Raw genomic sequence first — 27,469 nt, forward strand, 5'->3', positions numbered from 1 at the left:
ACTCGGACACCCAGCCTGGTGCGGCTCCTGATTCCGTGCCTGGCCTCCGGCGCTCTTACCACTGTGACACCTGCCAGCAAGAGTTTCTCTTCACCCCAACTCAGATCCTGAAACACAAGAGGCAGCACCGCTGAGGCGCGGATCCGAGGGTGGGGGCAGAATGAGCCTGCCAGGCAATCGTGCGAACAGTCACCTTTGACTTGTTGGGTAATGTAGTAGCAGCAGCTTTTCAGACAAGTTTAATATCTGCCCTGCATGTCTGTGTATAAAAATTGCCCGTCACATCTTTGATGAATAAAAGTATTTATTTATGTACAAGGTGGTGACAGTCACTCGGTCCACGGCGCTGCCTAGTGGCCGACACCTGGAACTGCAGCGTGACTGTTTACATACGAGTGTCACACACAACAGGCCGCGAAGGTGAAGGGAGTCCAGTGGGGGTGGGGAGGGTCATCACATTTGTTTTATTTAAATCTATACACACGTTTTGCAAATTGTAGGCAGAGGAGCTTTAGCAAACAAAAAAAAGCAGCCAGTTGCACCCTCTTATTGTGCAGCAGTGGAATCATTTCCTTAGTGTCTGATCGGGAACTAACTCCCGAGTCGCGATGCCGAGGCCAGGTGGGGAAAGTCAACAAACTCATTGAATCTGAAGAAGCAGGGAGGAGAGTGTGGGGATTGGAGTTACCCCACCCTACAGTTCGGGTTCACAGATCTCTCCTTTGAAGCTTTCCTACGACCCATGAAAGCAGTTGAGGGTTCCCCCCGCCCCTGCCACTTCCCTCGTCTTTAACGCCCTGGGGTAGCGTCTGTGTGGAGTTGACGCTGCCCATTAGATAAATCTCATGGGCCTGTCCTGATGGCTTGGCCATCCACATGTCTCGAGTTTGGGAGGGGACAGGGAGAGAGAGAGTGAGGGGATAATCCCAGGTAGTACTGCAACAGTTTTTTTTGTTAAACCGTTGGGGCTGCTTTATTCCGTCTGTTACTTACACGTAGCCTGTGGGATTTTCAGGCGGGAATCATGTGGCACCTGTTTTTCTTTTACTACCTGGAATCCCATCCCCCGCCCTTCTTGGGTTTGAGAGTCGCCGACGAGAGCAGAGACAGCGACTGTAAAGTGCATGATTGCAAAGCCTGGAGATGGAGGAGGAGGTGGCGGGGAAGGGGGGTCGAGTCACTCTCCCGAGCGACAGCAGGCTCGCACAGAGCACTGCAGATTCTGGCAGCCACTGGCCGTGTTGGCGTGGGGACCTGTGGAGGCAGAAAGACAGTGTTAGAAATGGAGGGCAGGACTTCGATGGGCCGAAGGGGCTGTACCTCTCTGCGACTGAGAGCCTGACCTCAAGGCCCACTGACACTGCGCGGGTCTCACTAATGTCACAGACAGGAGAAGGCAGGCAAGGGATTAAAACTGGGTCCCTCACCACAGTCGGTAGGTCAGAGGTTCCAGCCCCATAATCCAGGCTCAACACTCTCCGCACGGGGGGAGGTGCCGTCTTTCAGGATGAGACATTAAACTCGAGGCCCCCGTCCGCCCTCAGGTGGGTGTAAAGGATCCCATGGCCACTACTGGAAGATGAGACGTTGCTGTTTGTGGGAGCTTGCTGTGCACAGGTTGTTCACTGCTTGGCCATGAAGAGCTTTGGGATTATCGTGAGGGGGAGCCCAGTCTTGGTTACTCCTGCTCTCTGGGGGTCAGCGGAGCAGGTTCCACAGCACGCACGGGTGTCAGAACTGCCACCACCCGTCCCTCAGACAGATGAAGCAGGAAAGGGCAAGGGCTGTGCCTCCCCTAGCCATCCATATTAATGGGGGGGGGGGGAAAGATATGAGCTGGACACAGTCTCCAGGACAGCAGCTGCTGCTTGACTGTGGGGGTCAGCGCTACAAGCCAAGCCCTACACCCCCCACACCCGACAGGCGCCGATCACTCTACATTACCAGTGATATTGTCACAGTAGAAAAAGTATTCGTCCTTCAAAGCGGGACAGACGGAAACCAGATCTTGGAGGCCAGGGCCGGTGATGAAGAGACAACCCGAGAGGTCGAGGTGTTCGAGGAATAGGAGGCCCCCGTGGAGAGTCAGCTCCCTGCAACGGGACAATCAAAGCTTCATTCATCCAACAGAGAGATGGCATCGCACCCAGATTACAGCCCCAGAAACAGGCCATTCGGCCCGTCCGCTCCGTGCCAGTGTTCCTGCTCCACACGAGCCTCCTCCCACCCCCTATCACCATATCCTTCTATTCCTCTCTCCCTCATGTGTTTATCCAGCTTCCCCCTTAAATACATCGATACTATTCACCTCAACCACTCCCTGGGGAAAGGAGTTTCTCCTGAATTCCCCATTGGATTTATTAGTGCTGACAGATCTTGCAGGATCATCCCAGAACTGAGAGGTTATAACCATCAGGAAAGATTGAACAGTCTGGGGGCTCGTCTCTCTAGAAAAGCGGTGGCTGAGGGGTGACCTGATTGAGGTCTTTAAAATGATGAAGGGGGTTTCGATCGGGTAGACCAGAACTAGGGGGGCCGTCAATATAAGACAGTCAGTAATAAATCCAATGGAGCCCCCCTCTGCTAGTCACTGTCTTTGAAGGGTGGGGACTTTGAACTTTCTTCCCACTGATCAAGGAGAGCAGGACTGGTGAGAACATGAACGGAAGCCAGTTAGAATTAAACAATCTTATAGCACAGAAGGGGCCGTCCAATTTGGTCCCAAACCCCGAGCTCGTCCCCTTCAGGTCCATGTCCAATCGTCTGTCCAACATTCCCACGGGATCTGCTTCCACATCCCAATAGCCCTCACATTAATCCTCACTTCCCCCTCCAGCCGGTTATTTTAAACCTGCGACCTCCAGTTGCCAGGGGCCAACACTTGCTCTCTCCCACACCCTCGGAATTTCATCAGCCTCGAACGGGGCTCCCGCGAACACCCTCAACGCAAGTGAACTCCTTCATCCCTGGAACCAGCCCGTTAGGGATCCTGTACCTGAGCCCCTGGTCAGTGATCTGGAAGCAGCCTGACAGGCTGAGGAACCGCAGTGAGCGAGAGCCTGGGTCCGCTCCGTCCCTCCAGCGGCCAGCAGAGCCTCCGCTCTCCGAACGTCTGCTTCGAACCATCTTGTTGCACTGAGGTGATGGGCCCTGTTTAGTCCTGAGCTTGGTCCCAGTGCTGCAGATGGTGTGCCCACACGATGCCTGGGCTTGTGGGCAGCGAGTGTCCCGGATGCAGCGAGCAGCGATGGCACCGGAGGGCGGCGTTCTGGTGGGGACCCCGGTTCGCAGGCCCCGCAGTTTCAGCCCCCCCGCCTCTTCGATGTCCAGCAGCTCCTCCTCGGCCAGTAACCAGACGTGGGCAGGGGGCCCCTGGGTCTCGAAGGATGCTCCCTCCTCGGGCAAACAGTCGTAGCAGCCGTGCGGGGCCCAGGAACACTCGCTGCGCCAGCCTCCCGCCTCCTCTTCCTCCTCAGCCAGATCCCCCAGGGCCCGGGAGAGGTGGCGCAGGGCCGAGTCAGTGATCCGTTCACAGCCAGACAGGTCCAGGTGACGGAGATAGCGGCAGCTCCCCAGTTCACACCTGCAGGAGGGAGAGAGAGAGTGAGAGCGATCGAAGAGGGAGAGGTGGCGCAGGGCTGAGTCAGTGATCCACTCACAGCCAGACAGGTCCAGGTGAGGGAGATAGCGACAGCTCCCAGTTCACACCTACAGGAGGGGGAGAGAGAGAGGGAGAGGTGGCGCAGGGCCGAGTCAGTGATCCGCTCACAGCCAGACAGGTCCAGGTGACAGATAGCGGCAGCTCCCCAACTCACACCTACAGGAGGGAGAGAGGGAGTGTGAGCGAGAGAGAGAGAACGAAGAGGGAGAGGTGGCGCAGGGCCGAGTCAGTGATCCACTCACAGCCAGACAGGTCCAGGTGACGGAGATAGCGACAGCTCCCCAGTTCACACCTGCAGGAGGGAGAGAGTGAGAGAGATCGAAGAGGGAGAGGTGGCGCAGGGCCGAGTCAGTGATCTGCTCACAGGCAGGTCCAGGTGACGGAGATAGCGACAGCTCCCCAGTTCACACCTGCAGGAGGGAGAGAGTGAGAGAGATCGAAGAGGGAGAGGCGGCGCAGGGCCGAGTCAGTGATCTGCTCACAGCCAGACAGGTCCAGGTGACGGAGATAGCGGCGGCGCAGGGCCGAGTCAGTCATCTGCTCACAGCCAGACAGGTCCAGGTGACTGAGATAGCAGCAATTCCCCAACTTACACCTACAGGAGGGAGAGAGGGAGTGTGAGAGATCGGAGAGGGAGAGGTGGCGCAGGGCCGAGTCAGTGATCGGCTCACAGCCAGACAGGTCCAGGTGACTGAGATAGCGGCAGCTCCCCAGCTCACACCTACAGGAGGGAGAGGCGGCGCAGGGCCGAGTCAGTGATCTGCTCACAGGCAGGTCCAGGTGACGGAGATAGCGACAGCGCCCCAGTTCACACCTGCAGGAGGGAGAGAGTGTGAGAGATCGGAGAGGGAGAGGTGGCGCAGGGCCGAGTCAGTGATCCGCTCACAGCCAGACAGGTCCAGGTGACGGAGATAGCGGCAGCTCCCCAACTCACACCTACAGGAGCGGATGGGCTGCACGAGCACAGGGGGTGGGGGAGGCAGAGGCGAGCGCAGGGAAGCGAGGTGATGAGTCAGTTACCTGTTGAAGGCAGAGTCTGTCACCCGGGTCTGTGTTAAGTCCAGATACTCCAGCTTTGGGCAGCTGCTGAGGATCATTCGGACCTGGTGTGAGAAAGGCAGCACGTATTAACACTCAGAGACCAGAGACCGCAGATTTCCCGTCCCGTCGGACTAGCTGCTCTGTGAGGGTGTCCGGTTCACTCTCGCTAGCACTCAGACACACCGAGTCCACAGCAGACACTAGCCACTGCATCAGGAGGAGACCCTCAGTCAAGAGTTAAACACCCGCCCCGCCCCCGCTGAATCAGCCCCCTTCCCCACCTTAGCCACATGGGGTCTGCACCCAGTTGGGGATGGGGTGCGGTAGGAAAAAGCGTGTTCACTGCTGGCTTTGCAGAGGACGAGTACAGTTACGGGAAAGATATTTTAATCGACCTTTATCGTACACTGTCCCTGACGGCAATCGATCGGGTCTGCTCCCTCTGATCCGCCCCGCTCCCCACCTCCTGACAGGGGTTTGAAGCCGTTTACATACCATCTGGCTGGACAGTGTGGTGCTGTAGGCCAGGACGAGGGTCTGGACTGCCAGGCCGACCTGTGGAAGCAGGAAGTGGATCAGGCCCTGCAGCAGCTGTGCCTCCCTCTGCGTCTTGTTGAGTACCGAGATTCCGTGTCGGGCCTCCTCTGTAAAACAGCAAGGCGAATGACGAGCCAAGGAGACAGGTGTCAGTGGCATTAACTTTCGCTATTACTGCCTATTCAACCACAAGGGGCATCGTGATTAACGCAAGCATCCCAGGCAAAAGTGACCAGAGTGCGCTGGCAAATAATTTCCCCAATCACTTCCCCATCCAGCTGGAGATGGAGATGTACTCTGTGTCTAACCCTGTTTTATTTCCATTAAAATCAAATAAACAAAAAACTCAAATTAAAATGCCATTCTCGGCATCGATGATGCACTCCAGTCCCTGCGGTGCCCACCGGTCACGGAAGGCCTCAAGCGTACCGGCGGACACTGCATGCTCCTTCTCCAGGGACGCCCGGGCGCTAACGTAACCGCGGAAGAGGGGCATGCAATCAGGGAGGACGGACCCCCCGACAGCCCGCTGCCTGGACCTGTGAATTGCCACCTTGGCCAAGCCCTTCCGCACCGGGTGCCCAAAGATCAGGAGCGTGGGACTGAAGTGCAGCCAGAACTTGAGGAGCAGCCCCTTCAGATACACAAATAGGGGCTGCAACCTCACACACTCCGTATAAACGTGGAACACGGACTCGTCCAGGCCGCAGAAAATACAGGCGGCCTGGGAGTCCGTGAACCTACTTAAAAGTCTATGGCACGGGACTGCCCTGTGCAACATGCTCCACCCCAGGTCCCTGATGTAAAGGGGGAAGACTCCCGCGCAGAGAGACCTCCATCGGGGTTGCCGCCAGATGGCAACGCAGACCGCCAGGGCGTGTCCGGTCGGCTGACGAGGGCGAGGAAGTGGAGAGTGTGCAGGAGCAGCCCGTACAGGAAACTCCTCCGCGCTGATTAGAATGGCACGGAAGGCATTTCCGAGAGGCGGCTCGGGTTGTGCGGGACCGGCTCCCAAGGAGGGTTTCGGGGCCTGGGTCCGATGAGCAGTTCCGGCCGGGCAGGGTTAAGCACGGCCAGGATCGCTCCGCTCTCCCGAGCCCCCTCGCCACCCGCAGTGAGGGGCGTCCCAGGGGTTTCGGCTACTCCTCCGCCCGCTGGACCGTCCCCGGAGTCCGCCGCCCGGACAGCCGAGGCGCTCTCCTCCGCCGGGGGGGGGGGGGGGGGGGGGGGGAGAGCCCTGACTGGAGGCGACCATGTTCCAGACTCAGAATAGATCCCAGTAAAAGACAGGCAACTCCCTCAGAGAAGCGCGGCTAACGGTCTCCACCGAGAGCTGCGTGTCATCTTGAAGGCAATGACACTGGCGGAAAAAATACGTCGCCAGCACACACCATCTGGGAGGATGCTCGACGTACAGGTATCTCTGCAGGGTCCAAAGGCGGAGAGTCGCAGCCTGGGTGCGGACGCACACCAGCGACTGACCGCCCTCCTCGATCGGGAGACTCAGGACCGCGGCAGAGACCCAGTGTTTCCTCTTGCCCCAGAAGAAATCGACGAGTTTCTTCTGGATCTTGGTGGCAAATACAGGGGGCGGGGCCAAAGTGACCAACCGGTACCACAGCATGGAGGCCACCAGTTGGTTTATGACCAACGCTCGGCCCCTGTAGGAAAGCACTCGGAGCAGTCCTGTCCAGCGCCCCAGCCGAGCGGTGACTTTCGCCTCCAACTCCTGCCAGTTTGCCGGCCAGGCTTCCTCAGCGGGGCTAAGGTGGACTCCCAGATAGAGGAGGTGCGTGGTGCTCCACGCAAAAGGTGTCATCTCCTCCGGCAGGGAGTCCACCCGCCACTGACCAACCAGGAGTCCGGAACATTTCTCCCAATTGATCCTCGCGGAGGACACGGCAGAAAAGGTCTGCTGGCAGTCGCGCATCCTCCGCAAGTCAACGGGATCTGTGATTGCGAGGAGCACGTCGTCGGCGTAAGCCGAGAGGACGACCCGCATGGCCGGCTCGCGCAGAGCCAATCCCGTCAACCCAGGGCGGTGCAGGCACAGGAAGGGCTCCACACAGATGGTATACAATTGGCCGGACATGGGGCATCCCTGACGCACTCCTCTCCCAAAGCGAAGGGGCGCCGTCAAGAACCCGTTAACTTTGACTAGACACTCTGCGGTGGCGTATAAAAGTCGGACACGGGCCACGAAATGCGGCCCGAGTCCGAAAGCGCGCAGAGTCCCGAAAAGGTAATTGTGATCCACCCTGTCGAACGCCTTCTCCTGATCGAGGGAGAGAAAGGCGACCGACTGACCAGTCCTCTGGGAAAGATGGATCAGGTCCCGGAGCAGGTGGATGTTGTCCTGGATGGACCGGCCCGGGACCGTGTAGGACTGGTCGGGGTGGATCATGTGGGCCAGCACGGAGCCCAGGCGGTTAGACATAGCCCGGGCAAAGATCTTATAATCCGTGCTGAGGAGGGAGACCGGGCGCCAGTTTTTAAGCAGGCGGAGATCGCCCCTCTTCGGCAGCAGGACGATGACCGCCCTGCGCCACGAGAGGGGCATCTCACCGGTCGCCAGGCTTTCCCGCAGGACCCGCGCGTAATCATCTCCCAGGATGTCCCAGAACGCCCTGAGGAACTCCACGGTCAACCCATCCAGCCCTGGGGATTTGCCCCTTGAGAGCTGGTGGAGGGCGCCAGTCAGCTCCGCCAACGTGAGCGGAGCCTCCAATCCTTCAGCGCCCTCCGGGCTGACCTGCGGCAGGTCCTCCCACAAAACTCTGCGCACATCCTCGCTGGACGGATCCGGAGAGAACAACGCACTGTAATAAGTCCGGACCAGGAGGCCCATTCCCTCCGGATCCGTGATGGAGGATCTGTCGTCGGCCAACAGCTCGACGAGCTGCTTACGGAACCCCCGCCATTTTTCCAGCGAGTAGTAGAAGGGTGAGGCGCGGTCCAAATCTTCCAGGATCTGGATCCGCGACCTCACGTACGCGCCTCGGGACCCTATGAGCTGCAGATCCCTCAGCGCCCCCTTCTCTTTATACGCCTGCCACAGGGCCGGGTCCGCGATGGCATGACCGAGGCGGGACTCCAAGCGAGCACCTCCCTCTCTCGGCGCCCAATCTCAGCTTCCCGCCTCTTGGTCGACCCCTTCGCGTACTCCTGACAGAAGACGCGGATGTGAGTCTTGCCCACGTCCCACCATAGCCTCAAGGAGGGGAAGCCCCCCTGCTTCCTTCTCCAGTCGGCCCAGAATCGACGGAACGAATCACTCGTCCTCCAGCAGCCGGTTGTTAAAGTGCCAGTACGCGGACCCAGCCCGTGTGCGGAGCGGAGTGAACTCCGCCCACACCAGGCGGTGGTCCGAGCACGGCACCAGCCGCATGGAGGCCGCCAAGATGCGGGAGACGTACGCCTGCAGAAAGTAGAGGCGGTCGATTCGGGACCCTCCTCCTCCAGACCTCCACGTGAAGGCACTGGAGTCAGGATGGAGATTCCGCCAGACGTCCACCAAGTTAAGGGAGCTGATCAGTTCCCTCAACTTCTCCACTGACACTTGGCTGTGCTGGGGACCAGAGCGATTCCCCCACCTCGAGGGTGCAGTTAAAATCCCCCCCGAGGATGATGCACTCGCCGCTATCGATGGAGCTCAAGAGAGCAGACACTTCTTCAAAGAAGCGTGCTTGCAACGCGCCGGGCCTGGGCGTGTACACGTTCACAAAGTGGAGCGGCACGCTACCCAGGCGAACGGCGAGGTGGAGCAAGCGGCCCGGCACTAGCTCCTTGACCCCCAAGATCTCCAGCTGAAAAGTCGGGGCCAAGATAGCCACCCCACTAGAAATAGGGGTGAGGTGACTCATGTAGACCCCACCCTGCCACTCCAGGAGCCAGGTGGCTTCATCTCCCGGAACAATGTGAGTTTCCTGCAGAAAGCTCACCGCGAATCTCCCTTCCCTGAGGACTGAGAGACTGTGAAATCTGCGGTGAGACCCCCTGCTGCCGTTGATGTTGAGGCTGGCTATGGTTATCTTCATGTCAAAGGTACTTAAAACCCGTCACCAACAGTTCACTGTGAGGAGGGAGCAGAAGTGCACCTGGCCTTCCACTCCCCCAGCAACCTATTGAGGAACACAAAACGGCGCCTCTCAACCAGTTTCACGTCCGTGCGCTTGCCCGCTTTCATGAGGGCGGCACAGACGGGACTGAATGATCAGCGCCAGATTCGACCAACGGCCGAGGGCCAGCTGAACTTTATCGCGGCAACCCCTGCAAGCCGCGAGGAAATCCCGGAGTTCCGCCGTGGGGATGAGGGGAGATTCGGTGGGAGGCATGAGGGACTCCACCACCTCACTGGTGATGGAATCAAGGTCGTCCTCCGTGCCCCGCACCGAATCCCCATCCTCCTCCGGGTCGTCACCGCCAGCGGTCGACACACTCACCACCCCCAACCGCGCCAGCTGGTCCCACCTACGTCACAATCCCATCCCCAGGATCGATGACGGAGGAGTCCTCTCTGGGTTCTAAGATGGAACTGGCACCTGTGGGCGCCAGCGGATCAGGACCCCCCTCCACCTCCGTCCCCAGGCCAATGAGTGGACCAGGGGAGATGGAAGTTCCCGACTCCGGAAATCCAGCCGGTGCCGAGACCAGAGGCGGAGAGAGGAGGCCATCTCCCGCTCCGCCAGCACCCACAGGCCCAGCAGATGGGGCAGCATTTTCAGTTATAACCGGGTCAGGTGTCTCCTGGTTGTGAGTGGATTCTGTCTGGGAGGGCCGACCCTCTGGGGCCTCGCCCTCCCCTTCACTCAGGGCACCCGACCCAGTGGCAGAATGGGCGGCGTCCCCAGGCTCCCCCACCACAAACAGCCCTCCACTTACTCCTCCAGGAGGGGCCTCATGTACCGGGGCCTTCCCCTCCCCTCCATCCCGAGGGGTAGGGAGCTCCTGCCCAGACTTTGCAGCCTTGATGATGGTGGTGACAGGGGGAACCTGGGGACCCGAAACAGGAGACGTCTCCCCTCCAACAGATGGGCCCTGCACCTCAGGGCCCTGTGTTACCTCTGTGGAGGAATGCCTTCTTTTTTTCCCGCTAGGGCGCAAAGGCTCAGAGACCTCCATGTCATCGGAGGCGTCCGCCTCCACACCCTCTTTTTTTTAGTCACCCTGGGCCTGAGCCCAGCCCTGGGACAGGTGGATTCCCTGGGAGCGGGCCTTGGGCTGAGCTCAGGCTCAGGTTGTGTCACGGTGTCCAGGGGACGAGCCTCTTGATGTTTCTTTTGCCTCTGCGCCTTCCTTCCACTCGGACGGGCACTCCCCTCCCCGCCAGAGGCTGTGAAAACCACAGCCTCTGGATCCGACTGAGCGGTGTCTGTTGGATGTGTGGGGGGAGTGGAAGGAGGTGCAGTGGCGCCACACTGGGCCGCAGAGTTGGAGCTGGCGGCCGGGAGGTTGGGGCAGTTCTTACGAACATGCCCCAACCACTTGCAGATGTGGCACCACGCTCCATCCGAGGTCCAAAAGACCCGGTAGGCCGTCCACTAGAACTCGACACTGAAGTGGCCCTCCAAGACCTCCCCCCGCGCCAGCTGCATAAATAGCTGGCGGTGGAAGGAGTAGACATGTCAGAGGCTGTGCTCCCGAAGACCGGGCGGGACTGGGGTGATCCCCGACCTCACCTCCCCAGATGTTGCAGGTGGGGGAGGAGGAGCTCAACAGGAATGAAGGGCAGGACGTTTGACAACATTACCCGTTGCGCAGTGGCCCCCAGAGGGTCCACTGGCAGGAACGTCCCACCCACTGTGAGCCCCGTACTTAGGGTGAGGGACACCGCCTGCTCGGTCTTCAGGAAGAACACAGTCTTCCCATACATCTTTGAGGCTGCTACAAAGGCCAAAGGGCCGACAACCTCAGCCATTGCCTTAACGCAAGCCTCAATAGTCATGGTAGGGTGGGTGTAACTCTTCACCCCATACTTTGTTGTCAATATTCTAAATGGTGACGGGGCCACAGGAGCGGCTGCTGCAGCATAGGAGGGCCCCGCCACCAAACAAGGCTGTGAAGCCATAGGGTAGAAGAGTCACGTCCACCGTTGAGAGACATAAAAATAAAAATTGAAATCGAGAGAAAGGAATAACAAATAACGAATTATCCCAAAATGCACAGACTGGAGGGTATGGCGAGGGAGAGAGGCTGAACGAGAGGAGGGTCAGGAGGAATTAGTCTCTTTGCCGGTGTTAATGCAGGCAGTCCTTTTGCTGGTCTTCCAGTTGGTGGTGGGAGGGGGTGCGATGTCTTCACCTGGGACAGCTGTAGCTGCCCAGACACACTCTGCTTCCAATGTGCTTTACAAAGTTAAGAAAAAGTCTCTTCACCTGGGCAGCTCCAGCTATCCCAGGCTAGCTCGTTGGGGTGGGGAGGGAGCTCCTATTCAATGCTGTTAAAACACAGGAGCTCCCTGTTCAAACAAACAACCCCACCCAGTCTTCCGGTCTCTTCCTTTCCACATCCCCACAACAATCAATGAAAGGGCTACAAAACCCAAACTCACAAGAGCTGTCAGTTCTTCCAGCCTCCTGCTTTCTTCTTCCAAAGAGACAGATGGAAAACCTTTGTTTCAGTCTCAGTCTCTCCCTATTGCAGCAGTCACACAGCTTCCAGCCTCTGCACACAGCAACAGTCAGCTGCACCTCGCGGATGCACTCAGCACCTCCAATTAGCCAGCAGCCAACCCCAGTACTGTACCTGTCCTGGGAGTGTTTGATGGGGGACAGTGTAGAGGGAGCTTTACTCTGTATCTAACCCCCGTACTGTACCTGTCCTGGGAGTGTTTGATGGGGACAGTGTAGAGGGAGCTTTACTCTGTATCTAACCCCCGTACTGTACCTGTCCTGGGAGTGTTTGATGGGGGACAGTGTAGAGGGAGCTTTACTCAGTATCTAACCCCCGTACTGTACCTGCCCTCGGAGTGTTTGATGGGGGACAGTGTAGAGGGAGCTTTACTCTGTATCTAACCCCTGTACTGTACCTGTCCTGGGAGTGCTGAGTGGCTATAATGGGAGAATTTTGCACTCAACACAAGTTATCCTCACTAATACCGAGCACACCAGTTCATGGATGAAATACCAGAAGAGTTGAGTGCCCTCACTCACCAGATTCATCAATGTCTGCATCCTCATCCCACTCCCGAGGCAGACTCTCCTCCTCCACATCCTCCTCTGCCTCCCCGCAGCAGTCTGGTCCCAGACTGGCACTGGAAGGAGGCCCATTGTACCAGTTACCTAGTGAAAGAGAACCAATGTAAAGGATGACGTCAGACAGGATTGCCTCTCTCTGCTGAAGGAGATGACGACAAGCGATTAGATACAGGTTTCACCAGTGTGTGTATCTGGATACCAGGCAGCCATTTTCTGTGATGCAGGCTGCCGGACATTCGACCACAGAACGCATCGTGGCCCATGCTGAATCCTCTCGCATCAGGGTCCTGATCGCGGGACCAAATCTGTGGGAACTCCAACTGTTCAGATCACCATCAGCCCTCAATCTCCAAACTGTGCTCACTGACCTACACCAGCTCCCATACCAGCAACACCTCCATTTTAAAAATCTCATCCTCGTGTTCAAATCCCTCCATGACCCTCACCCCCCTCCCTATCTCTGTAACCTCCTCCAGCCCCTACAACCCTCCCTATCTCTGTAACCTCCTCCAGCTCCTACAACCCTCCCTATCTCTGTAACCTCCTCCAGCCCCTACAACCCTCCGAGATCTCTGCCCTCCTCCAATTCCGGCCTCTTGACCATCCCCCGATTCCCATCGCTCCACCATTGACGACCGTGCCTTCAGCTGCCTGGGGCCCTAAGCTCTGGAATTCCCTCCCTAAACCTCTCCGCCTCTCTCTCTCCTCCTTTAAGACGCTGCTTAAAACCGACCTCTTTGACCGAGCTTTTGGTCGCCCGTCCCTGATATATTGTGTGGCTCGGGGTTAAACTCTGTCTGATTTACACTCCTGTGAAGACCACAGGTTGGGGCGGGGTTGGGTTTACTCTATTAAAGGTGCTAATATAATGCGAGAGACAGACTCAATTCGACAATGTCTTTCACCACAAAGGAGATTTTTCTTTAGGTCACTGTTGGAATGTGGGAAACACGACAGCCAATTTGTGCACAGCAAGATCCCACAAACAGCAATTTGATAAATGACCCAGATCATCTGTTTTTTTTCCAGTGAAGTTGGTTGAGGGATAAACATCGGCCCAGGACACCTGGGAGAACTCCCCCCTCCCCCTTCTTTCAATAGTGGCGGTGGGATCTTTTATGTACACCCGAGAGAGAAGACAGGGGCCTCGGGTTTAACGTGCCTCCGACGGCGCGGCACTCCCTCAGTACTGACACCGGGGAGTGTCGGGCCTGGATTGAGGCTCGAATGTCCGGAGTGGGGGCTCGAACCCAGGACTTTCTGACGGGGAGGTTATCGGCTTCACGGACGGAGCCGCTAGTCGGCGTGCACGGTGCAGACCCACCTTTCGCCCAGCTGATGGGGCGCAGATGTCTCCAGAGGGCAGCGGTACGTGCCAGCCTGGACCAGCGGGTGTTAACCTGGCAGGAGCGGCACAACTCGCGGGGGTTCAGGTACCCCAGGATTTTCAGCAGCACTTCTGGGGGCAGCTGCGAGACGTGGGTGTTGTTGGCCTCCGGCTCCGGCTCTGGACGGGCGAAAGGAGACACACACACACACAGAGAGAGAGAAGCAAAACACCAGCAGTCAGAAAACCTCCCTTCACCGAGCAAGTCCCCACCCGGTAAACAACGATCCTGCATTCCTGTAGCACCGTTCACCACCTCAGGACATCCCAAAGCGCCTCGCAGACAATCGAGGAGTTTCTCTTCAAGTCCGGTCACTGTTGTAATGTCGGACACGCGGCAGCCAATTTGCACACAGCAAGATCCCACACACAGCAATGTGATAAACGACCCAGATCATCTGTTTTTAGTGATGTTGGTTGAGGGATAAGTATAGGGCCCAGGACACTGGGGAAAATTCCTCCCCCGCCCTCACCCTGCTCTTCCAATAGTGGCCGTGGGATATTTCACACGAACATACGAATTAGGAGCAGGAGGAGGCCACTCGGCCCTTCGAGCCTGCTCCACCTTTCAGCATGATCATGGCTGATCTGATTGTAACCTTGACTCCACATTTCCACCTACTCCCGATAAACGAGGGGGTGGAAGGTTATCAAGAATCTATCTCCCTCTGCCTTAAAAATATTTGAAGACTCTACTTCCACCGCCTTTTGAGGAAGAGAATTCCAAAGACTCATGACTCTCCGAGGGAAAATATTTATTTATTTTTTTAAAATTTTATTTAGAGATACAGCACTGAAACAGGCCCTTCGGCCCACCGAGTCTGTGCCGACCAACAACCACTCATTTATACTAATCCTACATTAATCCCATATTCTCTACCACATCCCCACCATTCTCCTACCTACACTAGGGGCAATTTACAATGGCCAATTTACCTATCATCTCTGTGTTAAATGGGTGACCCCCTATGTTTAAACAGTGACTCCTAGTTCGAGATTCTCCCACAAGGGGAAACATCCTTTCCACATCCACCCTGTCAAGACCCCTCAGGATCTGATGTTTCAATCAAGTCGCCTCTTACTCTTCTAAACTCCAGCAGATACAAGTCTAGCCTGTCCAATCTTTCCTCACAAGACAGCCCACCCATTCCAGGTATTAGAATAGTATCACAGAATAATACAGTGCAGAAGAGGCCCTTCACCCCATCGAGTCTGCACTGATTCATTAAAGACACCTGACCTGTCTACCTAATCCCATTTGCCAGCACTTGCCCCATAGCTTTGAATGTTATGACGTGCCAAGTGCTCATCCAGGTACTTTTTAAAGGATGTGAGGCAACCCGCCTCTACCACCCTCCCAGGCAGTGCATTCCAGACCGTCACCACCCTCTGGGTAAAAAAAGTTCTTCCTCAAATCCCCCTTAAACCTCCCGCCCCTCAGCTTAAACTTGTGACCCCTCGTAACTGACCCTTCAACTAAGGGGAACAGCTGCTCCCTATCCACCCTGTCCATGCCCCTCATAATCTTGTACACCTCGATCAGGTCACCCCTCAGTCTTCTCTGCTCCAGCGAAAACAACCCAAGCCTATCCAACCTCTCTTCATAGCTTAAATGTTCCATCCCAGGCAACATCCTGGTGAATCGCCTCTGCACCCCCTCCAATGCAATCACATCCTTCCTATAATGTGCCGATCAGAATTGCACACAGTACTCCAGCTGTGGCCTTATCAAAGTTCTATACAACTCCAACATGACCTCCCTGCTTTTGTAATCTATGCCTCGATTGATAAAGGCAAGTGTCCCATATGCCTTTTTCACCACCCTATTAACCTGCCCTTCTGCTTTCAGAGATCTATGGACAAACACGCCAAGGTCCCTTTGTTCCTCGGAACTTCCCAGTGTCAGGCCATTCATTGAATACTTCCGTGTCACATTACTCCTTCCAAAGTGTATCACCTCACACTTTTCAGGGTTAAATTCCATCTGCCACTTTTCTGCCCATTTGACCATCCCGTCTATATCTTCCTGTAACCTAAGACACTCAACCTCACTGTTAACCTTCTCTGTACTGCCTCCAACACATTTACATCCTTCCTTAAATAAGGAGACCAGTACTGTACACAGTACTCCAGATGTGGTCTCACCAATGCCCTGTATAGATGAAGCATAACCTCCCTACTTTTGTATTCAGTTCCCCTCACGATGAATGATAACATTCTATTAGCTTTCCTAATTACGTGCTGTACCTGCATACTAACCTTTTGCGATTCCTGCACTAGGACACCCAGATCCCTCTGCATCTCAGAGCTCTGCAATCTCTCACCATTTAGATAATATGCTTCTTTTTTATTCTTCCTGCCAAAATGGACAATTTCACACTTTCCCACATTATAATCCATTTGCCAGGTCTTTGCCCACTCACTTAACCTATCCATATCCCTTTGTAGCCTCCTTATGTCCTCTTCACAAGTTACTTTCCTACCTATCTTTGTGATATCAGCAAATTTAGCAACCATACCTTCGGTCCCTTCATCCCAGTCATTTATATAAATTGTAAAAATTTGAGGCCCCAGCACTGATCTCTGTGGCACACCACTCATTACATCTTGCCAACCAGAAAATGACCCATTTATGTCTACTCTCTGTAGCCTGTTAGATAACTAATCTTCTATCCATGTCAAAATGTTACCCCCTACACCATGAGCTTTTATTTTCTGCAATAACCTTTGATGTGGCACCTTATCAAACGCCTTCTGGAAATCTAAGTACAATACATCCACCGGTTCCCCTTTATCCACAGCACATGTAACTCCCTCAAAGAACTCCAATAAATTGGTTAAACATGATTTCCCTTTCACAAAACCATGTTGACTCTGCCTGATTACTTTGAATTTTTCTAAAGGCCCTGCTATAACATATTTAATAATAGCTTCTTACATTTTCCCTAAGACAGATGTTAAGCTAACTGGCCTGTAGTTTCCTGCTTTCTGTCTCGCTCTCTTTTTGAATAAAGGAGTTACATTCGCTATTTTCCAATCTAATGGAACCTTCCCCGAATCTAGGGAATTTGGGAAAATTAAAACCAACACATCAACTATCTCACTAGCCACTTCTTTTAACACTCGAGGATGAAGTCCATCAGGACCCGGGGACTTATCAGCCCGCAGCTCCAACAATTTGCTCAGAACCACTTCCCTGGTGATTGTAATTTTCTTGAGTTCCTCCCTCCCTTCCATTTCCTGATTTACAGCGAATACTGGGATGTTACTTGTATCCTCCATGGTAACGACCGATGCAAAATACCTGTTCAGTTGATCTGCAATCTCGTTATTTGCCTTCATTAATTCCCCAGACTCACTTTCTATAGAAAGAACGCTCACTTTGTCAACACTTTTTTCAATACCTAGAAAAACTCTTACTATCTGTCACCCACTTGAGGGAGCAGACGGGGGCCTCTGTTTAATGTCTCACCTGAAAAGACAGCAGCCCCCCCCCCCACCACAGCACACCCTCAGTACTGACCCTCCGACAGCGCGGCGCTCCCTCGGTACTGGCCCTCCGACAACGATGGCCGTGCCTTCAGCTGCCTGGGGCCCTAAACTCTGGAATTCCCTCCCTAAACCTCTCCGCCTCTCTCTCTCTCCTCCTTGAAGACGCTCCTTAAAACCGACCTCTTTGACCGAGCTTTTGGTCGCCTGTCCCTAATATCTCCTGATGTGGCTCGGGATCAGTTTTTGTCTGACCTCCGTTCCTGTGAAGCCCTTTGGGGACGTTTTGCTCTGTAAAATGTGCTACAGAAATGAATGATGTTGCTATGGGGAACACTGGAGCCAGTACCTTTGCATGTCCACTTGCTGGTGGTCTTTTTGGACAGTTTCTTTAGCTCCTCTGCCTGGCTCCAAACGTGTAGCTCCTTCAGTCCCTGCACAGAGTCCACATGGCTGTGTGTGCAGTGCCGTGCGATTACCTTCATCTTAATGTCCTTCAGCTCCTCATAGGTGAAGTATTCCATCAGCAAGGGCTGGAAAACCTGCAGCGGGGGAAAGGAAAGGAGAGAAGAGAGAGATGGGGTGGGGTGACAGAGGGAGAAGGCATTTCATTCATAAACTGCCCCTTCCACAGACACAGGACACTACCAATCAGGCACCCTCCCACAGTGAAGGGGGGATCTGCACTATTGGAGGGGAGGTGAGGGGCAGGGGAGGGGGCTGCCAGTAAACCCCATTGCCCTTCATGGGCCTCTGCCACACAGTCCAGGGAGGGGAAAACCGGTTTGCGTTCCTTCCTCCGATCGATCCGCAGAGATTACCTGCTGGAAGGTGCGCGTGGACACGCGTTTGTTGAGCGTGACGTCCCCCAACAGTCACATAGCCGTTGCTATCTTGAGCTTGTGTGGAGCAAGCCAGTTGGCCAGGGTGGGAGGGTACAGAATAGGGCTCTGTGGTACAGGCAGGGGGCGGGGTGGGTGATGGGGGTTTTTAAATCAACAGTCAGGGTCCTACCTCCTCCTCCTCCTTCATGTGAGGGATGAAATCCTTGGTGAAGTCGTCCAATCTCTCCTTCAGCTGCCGGCTGTAATTCAGCTGTTCGTATTCATTCTGCCAGAGTGAAAACAGACAATTCCAGCTGAGAGGCAGAAAACAGGCACAGCCCAGTGGACACCGCCGGGCACAGGGACACCCGCCCGGCGGACACCGCCGGGCACAGAGACACCCGCCCGGCGGACACCGCCGGGCACGGGGACACCCGCCCGGCGGACACGGCCGGGCACGGGGACACCCGCCCGGCGGACACGGCCGGCACAGGGACACCCGCCCGGCGGACACGGCCGGCACAGGGACACCCGCCCGGCGGACACGGCCGGCACAGGGACACCCGCCCGGCGGACACGGCCGGCACAGGGACACCCGTCCGGCGGACACGGCCGGCACAGGGACACCCGTCCGGCGGACACGGCCGGCACAGGGACACCCGTCCGGCGGACACGGCCGGCACAGGGACACCCGTCCGGCGGACACGGCCGGCACAGGGACACCCGTCCGGCGGACACGGCCGGCACAGGGACACCCGTCCGGCGGACACGGCCGGCACAGGGACACCCGTCCGGCGGACACGGCCGGCACAGGGACACCCGTCCGGCGGACACGGCCGGCACAGGGACACCCGTCCGGCGGACACGGCCGGCACAGGGACACCCGTCCGGCGGACACGGCCGGCACAGGGACACCCGTCCGGCGGACACGGCCGGCACAGGGACACCCGTCCGGCGGACACGGCCGGCACAGGGACACCCGTCCGGCGGACACGGCCGGCACAGGGACACCCGTCCGGCGGACACGGCCGGCACAGGGACACCCGTCCGGCGGACACGGCCGGCACAGGGACACCCGTCCGGCGGACACGGCCGGCACAGGGACACCCGTCCGGCGGACACGGCCGGCACAGGGACACCCGTCCGGCGGACACGGCCGGCACAGGGACACCCGTCCGGCGGACACGGCCGGCACAGGGACACCCGTCCGGCGGACACGGCCGGCACAGGGACACCCGTCCGGCGGACACGGCCGGCACAGGGACACCCGTCCGGCGGACACGGCCGGCACAGGGACACCCGTCCGGCGGACACGGCCGGCACAGGGACACCCGCCCGGCGGACACGGCCGGCACAGGGACACCCGCCCGGCGGACACGGCCGGCACAGGGACACCCGCCCGGCGGACACGGCCGGCACAGGGACACCCGCCCGGCGGACACGGCCGGCACAGGGACACCCGTCCGGCGGACACGGCCGGCACAGGGACACCCGCCCGGCGGACACGGCCGGCACAGGGACACCCGCCCGGCGGACACGGCCGGCACAGGGACACCCGCCCGGCGGACACGGCCGGCACAGGGACACCCGCCCGGCGGACACGGCCGGCACAGGGACACCCGCCCGGCGGACACGGCCGGCACAGGGACACCCGCCCGGCGGACACGGCCGGCACAGGGACACCCGCCCGGCGGACACGGCCGGCACAGGGACACCCGCCCGGCGGACACCCCCGGCACAGAGACACCCACAACACTCCCAGCAAGACAGGGAGGTGACAAAAACAGGGGTGAGAACCAGGAAGCGGATGAGAGCGAGAAAGGGGCCAGAAAGATCGAAAGGGGGAAACAGTGGGTAAGGAAATTGGGGAAAGGAAGACAATGAGGTGTGAGGGTGTAGGGAGGAGAGAGAGAGAGAGAGAGAGTGAGGACAAGGGAGCAGGAAGGAGGGGAGTGGGGAGGGGGGGCGGTGGTGGGCAGGATTATCCCTGCACGGGAAGTCTCCTCACTGACAGGGGAGGGAGGGAGGGAGAGAGGACAAGGGACAGGAGGGAGGATTACTCCTGCAGGGGAAGTCTCCTCGCTGACAAGGGAGGGAGAGAGAGAGAGGACGAGGGAGCAGGAGGGAGGGGAGTGAGGGGAGGGGAGGAGGATTACTCCTGCAGGGGCAGTCTCCTCGCTGACAGGGGAGGGAGGTCAGTCGGTCTTACCTTGAAGTTCTTGAGGCCCTTCTCAAAGAGGCTGAGCATGTCGGACAGCTTGTTGTCAGAGTGTATGTTGGAGACGGAGCTGTTGCAGACAGACAGGGCCTGCAGTCTCTGCTGCAATTCGTCCATGATGTACTCATTCTCAATCTGCTCGTGCGACTTGAACTCGGTGAAGGTGGCATAGAGAGAGGTCAGCAGCGACTGGATATCCCGGCTGTTTGAGAAATTCGTGTTTGAGAGCTGCCGGGAGAAAGGGATCAGGGGGGGTAAGTGGGGGGGGGGGGGGGGGGGGCAGAGAGAGAGGGAGTGTGTGACAGAGAGGGAGCAGAGGAAGAAAACAGGAGTTAATTGCCAGCACCTTGAGAACCGGGGAGAGCAGCACAAGTCACACACACAGTGGGTAGGGAAGTTACCAATACAGTCCTGTAGGGGATAGGGACAGTCACACACACACACACACACACAGTCCTGTAGGGGGTAGAGACAGAGTCACACACACAGTCCTGTAGGGGGTAGGGACAGAGTCACACACACACACAGTCCTGTAGGGGGTAGGGACAGAGTCACACACACACACAGTCCTGTAGGGGGTAGGGACAGAGTCACGCACACACACAATCCTGCAGGGGGTAGGGACAGAGTCACACACACACACAGTCCTGTAGGGGGTAGGGACAGAGTCACACACACACACAGTCCTGTAGGGGGTAGGGACAGAGTCACACACACACAGTCCTGTAGGGGGTAGGGACTGAGTCACACACACACAGTCCTGTAGGGGATAGGGACAGTCACACACACACACAGTCCTGTAGGGGGGAGGGACAGAGTCATACACACACACACAGTCCTGTAGAGGATAGGGACTGAGTCACACACACACACAGTCCTGTAGGGGGTAGGGACAGAGTCACGCACACACACAATCCTGCAGGGGGTAGGGACTGAGTCACACACACACACAATCCTGCAGGGGGGTAGGGACTGAGTCACACACACACAGTCCTGTAGAGGATAGGGACAGTCACACACACAGTCCTGTAGTGGGTAGGGACAGAGTCACACACACACACAGTCCTGTAGAGGATAGGGACTGAGTCACACACACACAGTCCTGTAGGGGGTAGGGACAGAGTCACACACACACACACAATCCTGTAGGGGGTAGGGACAGAGTCACACACACACACACAATCCTGTAGGGGGTAGGGACAGAGTCACACACACACACACAATCCTGTAGGGGGTAGGGACAGAGTCACACACACACACACACAATCCTGCAGGGGGTAGGGACAGAGTCACACACACACACACAATCCTGCAGGGGGTAGGGACAGAGTCACACACACACACAATCCTGTAGGGGGTAGGGACAGAGTCACACACACACAGTCCTGTAGGGGGTAGGGACAGAGTCACACACACACAGTCCTGTCGGGGATAGGGACAGTCACACACACACACACACACAGTCCTGTAGGGGGTAGGGACAGAGTCACACACACACACAGTCCTGTAGGGGGTAGGGACAGAGTCACACACACACACAGTCCTGTCGGGGATTGGGACAGAGTCACACACACACAGTCCTGTAGGGGGTAGGGACAGAGTCACACACACACAGTCCTGTAGGGGGTAGGGACAGAGTCACACACACACAGTCCTGTAGGGGATAGGGACAGTCACACACACACAGTCCTGTCGAGGGTAGGGACAGAGTCACACACACACAGTCCTGTAGGGGGTAGGGACAGAGTCACACACACACAGTCCTGTAGGGGATAGGGACAGAGTCACACACACACAGTCCTGTAGGGGATAGGGACAGAGTCACACACACACACACAGTCCTGTAGGGGGTAGGGACAGAGTCACACACACACAGTCCTGTAGAGGATAGGGACTGAGTCACACACACACAGTCCTGTAGGGGGTAGGGACAGAGTCACACACACACACACACAGTCCTGTAGGGGATAGGGACAGAGTCACACACACACAGTCCTGTCGGGGATAGGGACAGAGTCACACACACACACACACACACACACAGTCCTATAGGGGATAGGGACAGAGTCACACACACACACAGAGTCCTGTAGGGGGTAGGGACAGAGTCACACACACACAGTCCTGTAGGGGATAGGGACAGAGTCACACACACACACACAGTCCTGTAGGGGGTAGGGACAGAGTCACACACACACAGTCCTGTAGAGGATAGGGACTGAGTCACACACACACAGTCCTGTAGGGGGTAGGGACAGAGTCACACACACACACACACACACAGTCCTGTCGGGGATAGGGACAGAGTCACACACACACACACACACAGTCCTATAGGGGGTAGGGACAGAGTCACACACACACACAGTCCTGTAGGGGGTAGGGACAGAGTCACACACACACACACAGTCCTGTAGAGGATAGGGACTGAGTCACACACACACACAGTCCTGTAGGGGGTAGGGACAGAGTCACACACACACACAGTCCTGTCGGGGGTAGGGACAGAGTCACACACACACACACAGTCCTGTAGAGGATAGGGACTGAGTCACACACACACAGTCCTGTAGGGGATAGGGACGGAGTCACACACACACAGTCCTGTAGAGGATAGGGACGGAGTCACACACACACAGTCCTGTAGAGGATAGGGACGGAGTCACACACACACAGTCCTGTAGGGGATAGGGACGGAGTCACACACACACACACACAGTTCAGTCGGGGGTAGGGATAGAGTCACTCCTCAGAGAGGAGCACACACACGGAGGATATGGTAAAGTTACATTGTTCTGTAGTATCGATGGGTCTCAGCGATTACTAATCAATCTGAATCAGGGTCCTTTAACCAGTAACCTTTCAGAACTGCTCTTTTACAAAGCCTTTTCTCCAGCATCTTATACATTGACAGGACGTACTTTTCCTCAACCCCAATCGCACAGAGCACTTCGAACCTGACACGTCTGCTCACAGCTTGCTGGATAAATGCTTCGAGCTTTCCTGCCGTCTTTCGGGATGAGAGGTGAAGCCTTAGTCCCCCGCCTGCCCCTCTCAGGTGGATGTAAAAGTTCCCACTGCACCACTCTGCAACGGAGCTTTCCCCAGTCACCCGAAGCCAATAATTTAAATGCTGGCTGATTTGAACACGACCATTTGGCCCATTCCCTCCCCATGTGCTAGCTCACTCAAAGAGCCCTCCTCGCCTCAGTCCAATCCCTTCCCCCACACCCTTTAAACATTTTCTTCTCCAAACATCTCTCCACTTCCCTTTTCCAATCTGTTTAAAATTCTATTACCAGCACAGTTTCTGGTTCCAGCAATCTATTTCCCAACATTGCTGACTAAAAAAAAAACTCATTCGAACCTCATTCTTTCAAGAATTTACCAACTTGTTACTGACTCATCAACCCTGGCAAATAGTTAGTTCAACAGTTCATACATTTGTTAATCATTCACCGATGTGGGGAAAATCAGCACTGTATTATCATCGGCTATAATAATTAATCAACCACTGCCTTAGGATAAGAAATAGGAGCGGGAATTGGCCATTCGGCCCCTCGACCCTGCTCAACCATTTCAATAAGATCATGGCTGATCTGATTGTGGCCTTAACTCACTTTCCCGACTGCCCCCCCCAGAACCCTCGACTCCCTTGTCGATCAAAACTCTTTCGAACTCAGCCTTGAATATATTCAATGAGCCAGACTCCACTGCTCTCTGGGGAAGAGAATTCCAAAGATTAACGACCCTCTGAGAGAAGAAATTCCTCATCATCATCTTAAAAAGGAGACCACTTATTCTGAGATTGCCCCACGAGGGGAAACATCCTCTCAGCATCTACCCTGTCAAACACCCTCAGAATCCTAGATGTTTCAATCAGATCACCTCTCAATCTTCTAAACTCCAGTGAGTGTAGGTCCAACCTGCTCAACCTTTCCTCACAAGACAAACCCCCTTCATCCCAGGAATCAGCCCAGTGAACCTTCTCTGAACTGCTGCCAATGCAAGTATATCCCTCATTAAATAAGGAGACCAAAACTGTACACAGTACTCTCGGTGCAGTCTCACCAAAGCCCTGGACAGTTGTAACAAGATTTCCCTACATTTATATCCCATCTCCCCCGAGCAATAATGGCCAAAATCCCATTTGCCTTCCGAATCACTTGCTGTACCTGCACGCTGACTTTTTGTGACTCATGTACTGCGACACCCAGATCCCTCTGTACCACCGCGTTCTGCAGTCTCTCTCCATTTAAATAACACACTGCTTTTTTATTCGTTCTGCCAAAGTGGACAAGTTCACATTTTCCCGCATAATACTCCATCTGCCTAATTTTTGCCTGCTCACTCGACCTATCTATGTTTCTGTGCACAGACTCTCTGTCCTCCTCACAATTTGCTTTCCTACTGTATCGTCAGCAATACGCTCGGTCTCTTCATCCAAGTCATTCATATAGATGGTAAATAGTTGAGGCCCCAGCACTGATCCCTGTGGGACGCCACTAGTTACAGTTTGCCAATCTGGAAATGCCCCATTTATCCCAACTCTCTGCTTCCTTTTAGTTAGTCAATCTTCCATCCATGCTAATATATTACCCCCAACACCATGAGATCTTATCTCGTGTAGTAACCTTTTACGTGGCATCTTATCGAATGCCTTTTGGAAATCCAAATACACAACATCCACTGGATCCCCTTGATCCACTCTGCTTGTTACATCCTCAAAGAACTCCAATAAATTAGTCAAACACGACTTCCCTTTCATAAAACCATGTTGACTCTGATTGATTGCATTATGATTTTCTAAATGTCCTGCTACTTCCTCAATAATGGATTCCAGCATTTTCCCAATGACAGGTGTTAGGCGAACTGGCCTCTCGCTTCCTGTTTATTCAAGAAAGGAGGGCGACAGAAACAGGAAACTATAGGCCAGTTACATTTTCAGTTTCCCAATCCCATGGGACCTTTCCAGAATCTAGGGAATTTTGGAAGATTACAACCAATGCATCCATTATCTCTGCAGCCACTTCTTTTAAGACCCTGGGATGCAGGTCATCAGGTCCACGGGACTTGTCAGCATTTAGTCCCATTAGTTTTCCTAGTACTTCTTTTCTAGTCATCACTAAGTTCCTCCCTCCCTTTTGCCTCTTGATTTTCTGCTATTCTTGGGGTGCATTTTGCATCTTCTACTGTGTAGACAGATACAAAATACTTGTTCAAAGTCTCTGCCATTTCCTTGTTTCCCATAATTAATTCCCTGGCCTCACCCTCTAAGGGACCAACACTTACTTGAGCTACTCTCTTCCTTTTGATATGCTTGTAGAAGCTTTTACATTTTTGCTAGTTTACTCTCATACTCTAATTTCCCTTTTTATTAAAGTCATCCTTTGCTGGTTTCTAAAATTTTCCCAACCTTCTGTCCTACCACTATTCTTTGCAGCATTGTATGCCTTTTCTTTCAATTTGATACCATCCTTAACTTCCTTAGTTAGCCACGGATGATGCATCCTTCTCTTAGAGTCTTTCTTGCTCAATGGAACATATCTTTGTTGAGAGTTAAACAATATCCCCTTAAATGTCTGCCACTGCTTCTCTACCGCCTTTCCTTTTAATCTATTTTCCCAGTTCACTTTAGCCAACTCTGTCTTCATGCCCTTGCAATTGCCTTTATTTAAGTTTAAGACACTAATTTTAGACCCAAATTTCTCACCCTGAAACTGAATGTGAAATTCTATCATGTTATGATCACTCTTGCCTAGAGGATCCTTTACTGTGACGTCATTTATCAATCCTGTCGCTCTGCACATTGTCAGGTCTAAAACAGCCTGTTCCCTGGTTAGTTGCAGAACGTACTGTTCTAAGAAACTGTCCCGAATACACTCCACGAACTCATTCTCCTTTGCCAATTTGATTTGTCCAATCTACATGAAGATTAAAACTGCCCATGATTGTTGCAGTCCTTTTCCTACAAGCCCCCATCATTTCTGGATTTATACTGTGCCCTGCAGTGTAGCTGCTGTTAGGGGGCCTGTAAACTATTCCCACCGGTGACATTTTTTCCTTTGCTATTCCTTATCTCCACCTAAACTAATTCTACATCTTGACCTTCCGAGCCAAGACCATTTCTCACGACTGTACTGATCTCATCCTTCGTTAACAGAGCTACCCCGCCTATTTTTTTTCCCCCTTTCTTCCTATCCTTCCAAAACGTCGGACACCCTTGAACATTCCGTTCCCAGCCTTGGTCATCTTGCAACCACGTCCCAGCAACGGCCAAGCAAGGTCATACTCAAGTTACGTCCGCGCGTGCCGTCGGGACTTCATTCTCCAGCTCCGCTTTTTCCCCTGCCCGGTGCGCTCGTGTTTGCACGCTCTGACACCCCCCCCCCACCCCTGCGCCGTCGCCTCGCCCCCCACCCCCCTCTCTTCTCGTTAAAGCTTTCTGAATCTCCCCCCCCCCACCGCCGGCGAACCCTCGGGCCGTTTAGTTTAAAGCCCCTCCCGAGCCCGGTAGTTATACGACTCGCCGGGGGGAGAAGCGGGGGACACTCGGGAACCCGGGCACGGCTCGGGTGAAGCCTGCCCCAGTGGAATAGCAACCCCCCCCCCCCCGGTGAATCGAAACCCACTTCCCCCACACCGGCTCTCAAAGGGGGAGGCGGCGCAATCAACTCCTAGCGACCCAAAGCCAATTTAATCCTGGCTCAGAGAATAATCCAGAGATTATTACCTTTGTGTTTCTGATTTTAACCTGAGCCCCTCCCCCCTCCCTCATCACAACCTCTTTCCTGGCCCCTATCCCATATTTACACCCACACGAGGACCAGGGCAATAGTTATTAATGACACCCTGTTGCCTCCCCTCCCCGGTGGCGGCCCAGCCCGGCCTGCGCAGCCCCTTCCCCGGCCACGGCCGCTAACCGAGCCCCGAGGCCTCAGGCTCTAAGGCCCCCCAGGACCGACACCGTCTCCGACTCCTCCCCACCCCCAGGGGAAGCTTCCCTACCGCCCCTCACCCGCTCCGAGTACAGCTTCACCAGCTTCTTCATGCGCCAGTGCGGCGCCGAGAAGACGTCCACCTCCTCCGGGAAAGGCGCCATTTTAACCTCGGGAG

The 27,469-nt window shown here is 55.4% G+C and overlaps 2 protein-coding genes across 3 annotated transcripts in view; one reads left to right on the plus strand and one right to left on the minus strand.

The window, feature by feature from the left end:
- Positions 1-296, plus strand: part of dhx34 (DEAH (Asp-Glu-Ala-His) box polypeptide 34) — an 88,012-nt gene extending 87,716 nt beyond the window's left edge. Inside the window, 1 exon segment of the mRNA XM_068024365.1 lies at positions 1-296. Within this exon segment, the coding sequence (XP_067880466.1) occupies positions 1-134 (134 nt within the window). The 3' untranslated portion in view covers positions 135-296.
- fbxl5 (F-box and leucine-rich repeat protein 5) lies at positions 287-27,469 on the minus strand. 2 transcript variants are annotated; one of them, XM_068024363.1, is made up of 11 exons: positions 27,372-27,469; positions 20,345-20,581; positions 18,326-18,421; positions 17,661-17,853; positions 13,760-13,942; positions 12,391-12,519; positions 5,198-5,346; positions 4,682-4,764; positions 2,996-3,583; positions 1,945-2,093; positions 287-1,254 (listed from the first exon to the last, which is right to left on the minus strand). In XM_068024363.1, the coding sequence occupies exons 1-11, from the start codon at positions 27,453-27,455 to the stop codon at positions 1,178-1,180; spliced, it is 1,968 nt and encodes a 655-aa protein (XP_067880464.1). In that variant the 5' UTR covers positions 27,456-27,469; the 3' UTR covers positions 287-1,177. The 2 variants fall into 2 exon arrangements, with proteins under 2 accessions (XP_067880464.1, XP_067880465.1); XM_068024364.1 differs by lacking the exon at positions 27,372-27,469 and adding an exon at positions 23,275-23,812.

Source organism: Heterodontus francisci, chromosome 49, assembly GCF_036365525.1.
Source record: "Heterodontus francisci isolate sHetFra1 chromosome 49, sHetFra1.hap1, whole genome shotgun sequence".
Lineage (NCBI taxonomy): Eukaryota > Metazoa > Chordata > Chondrichthyes > Heterodontiformes > Heterodontidae > Heterodontus > Heterodontus francisci.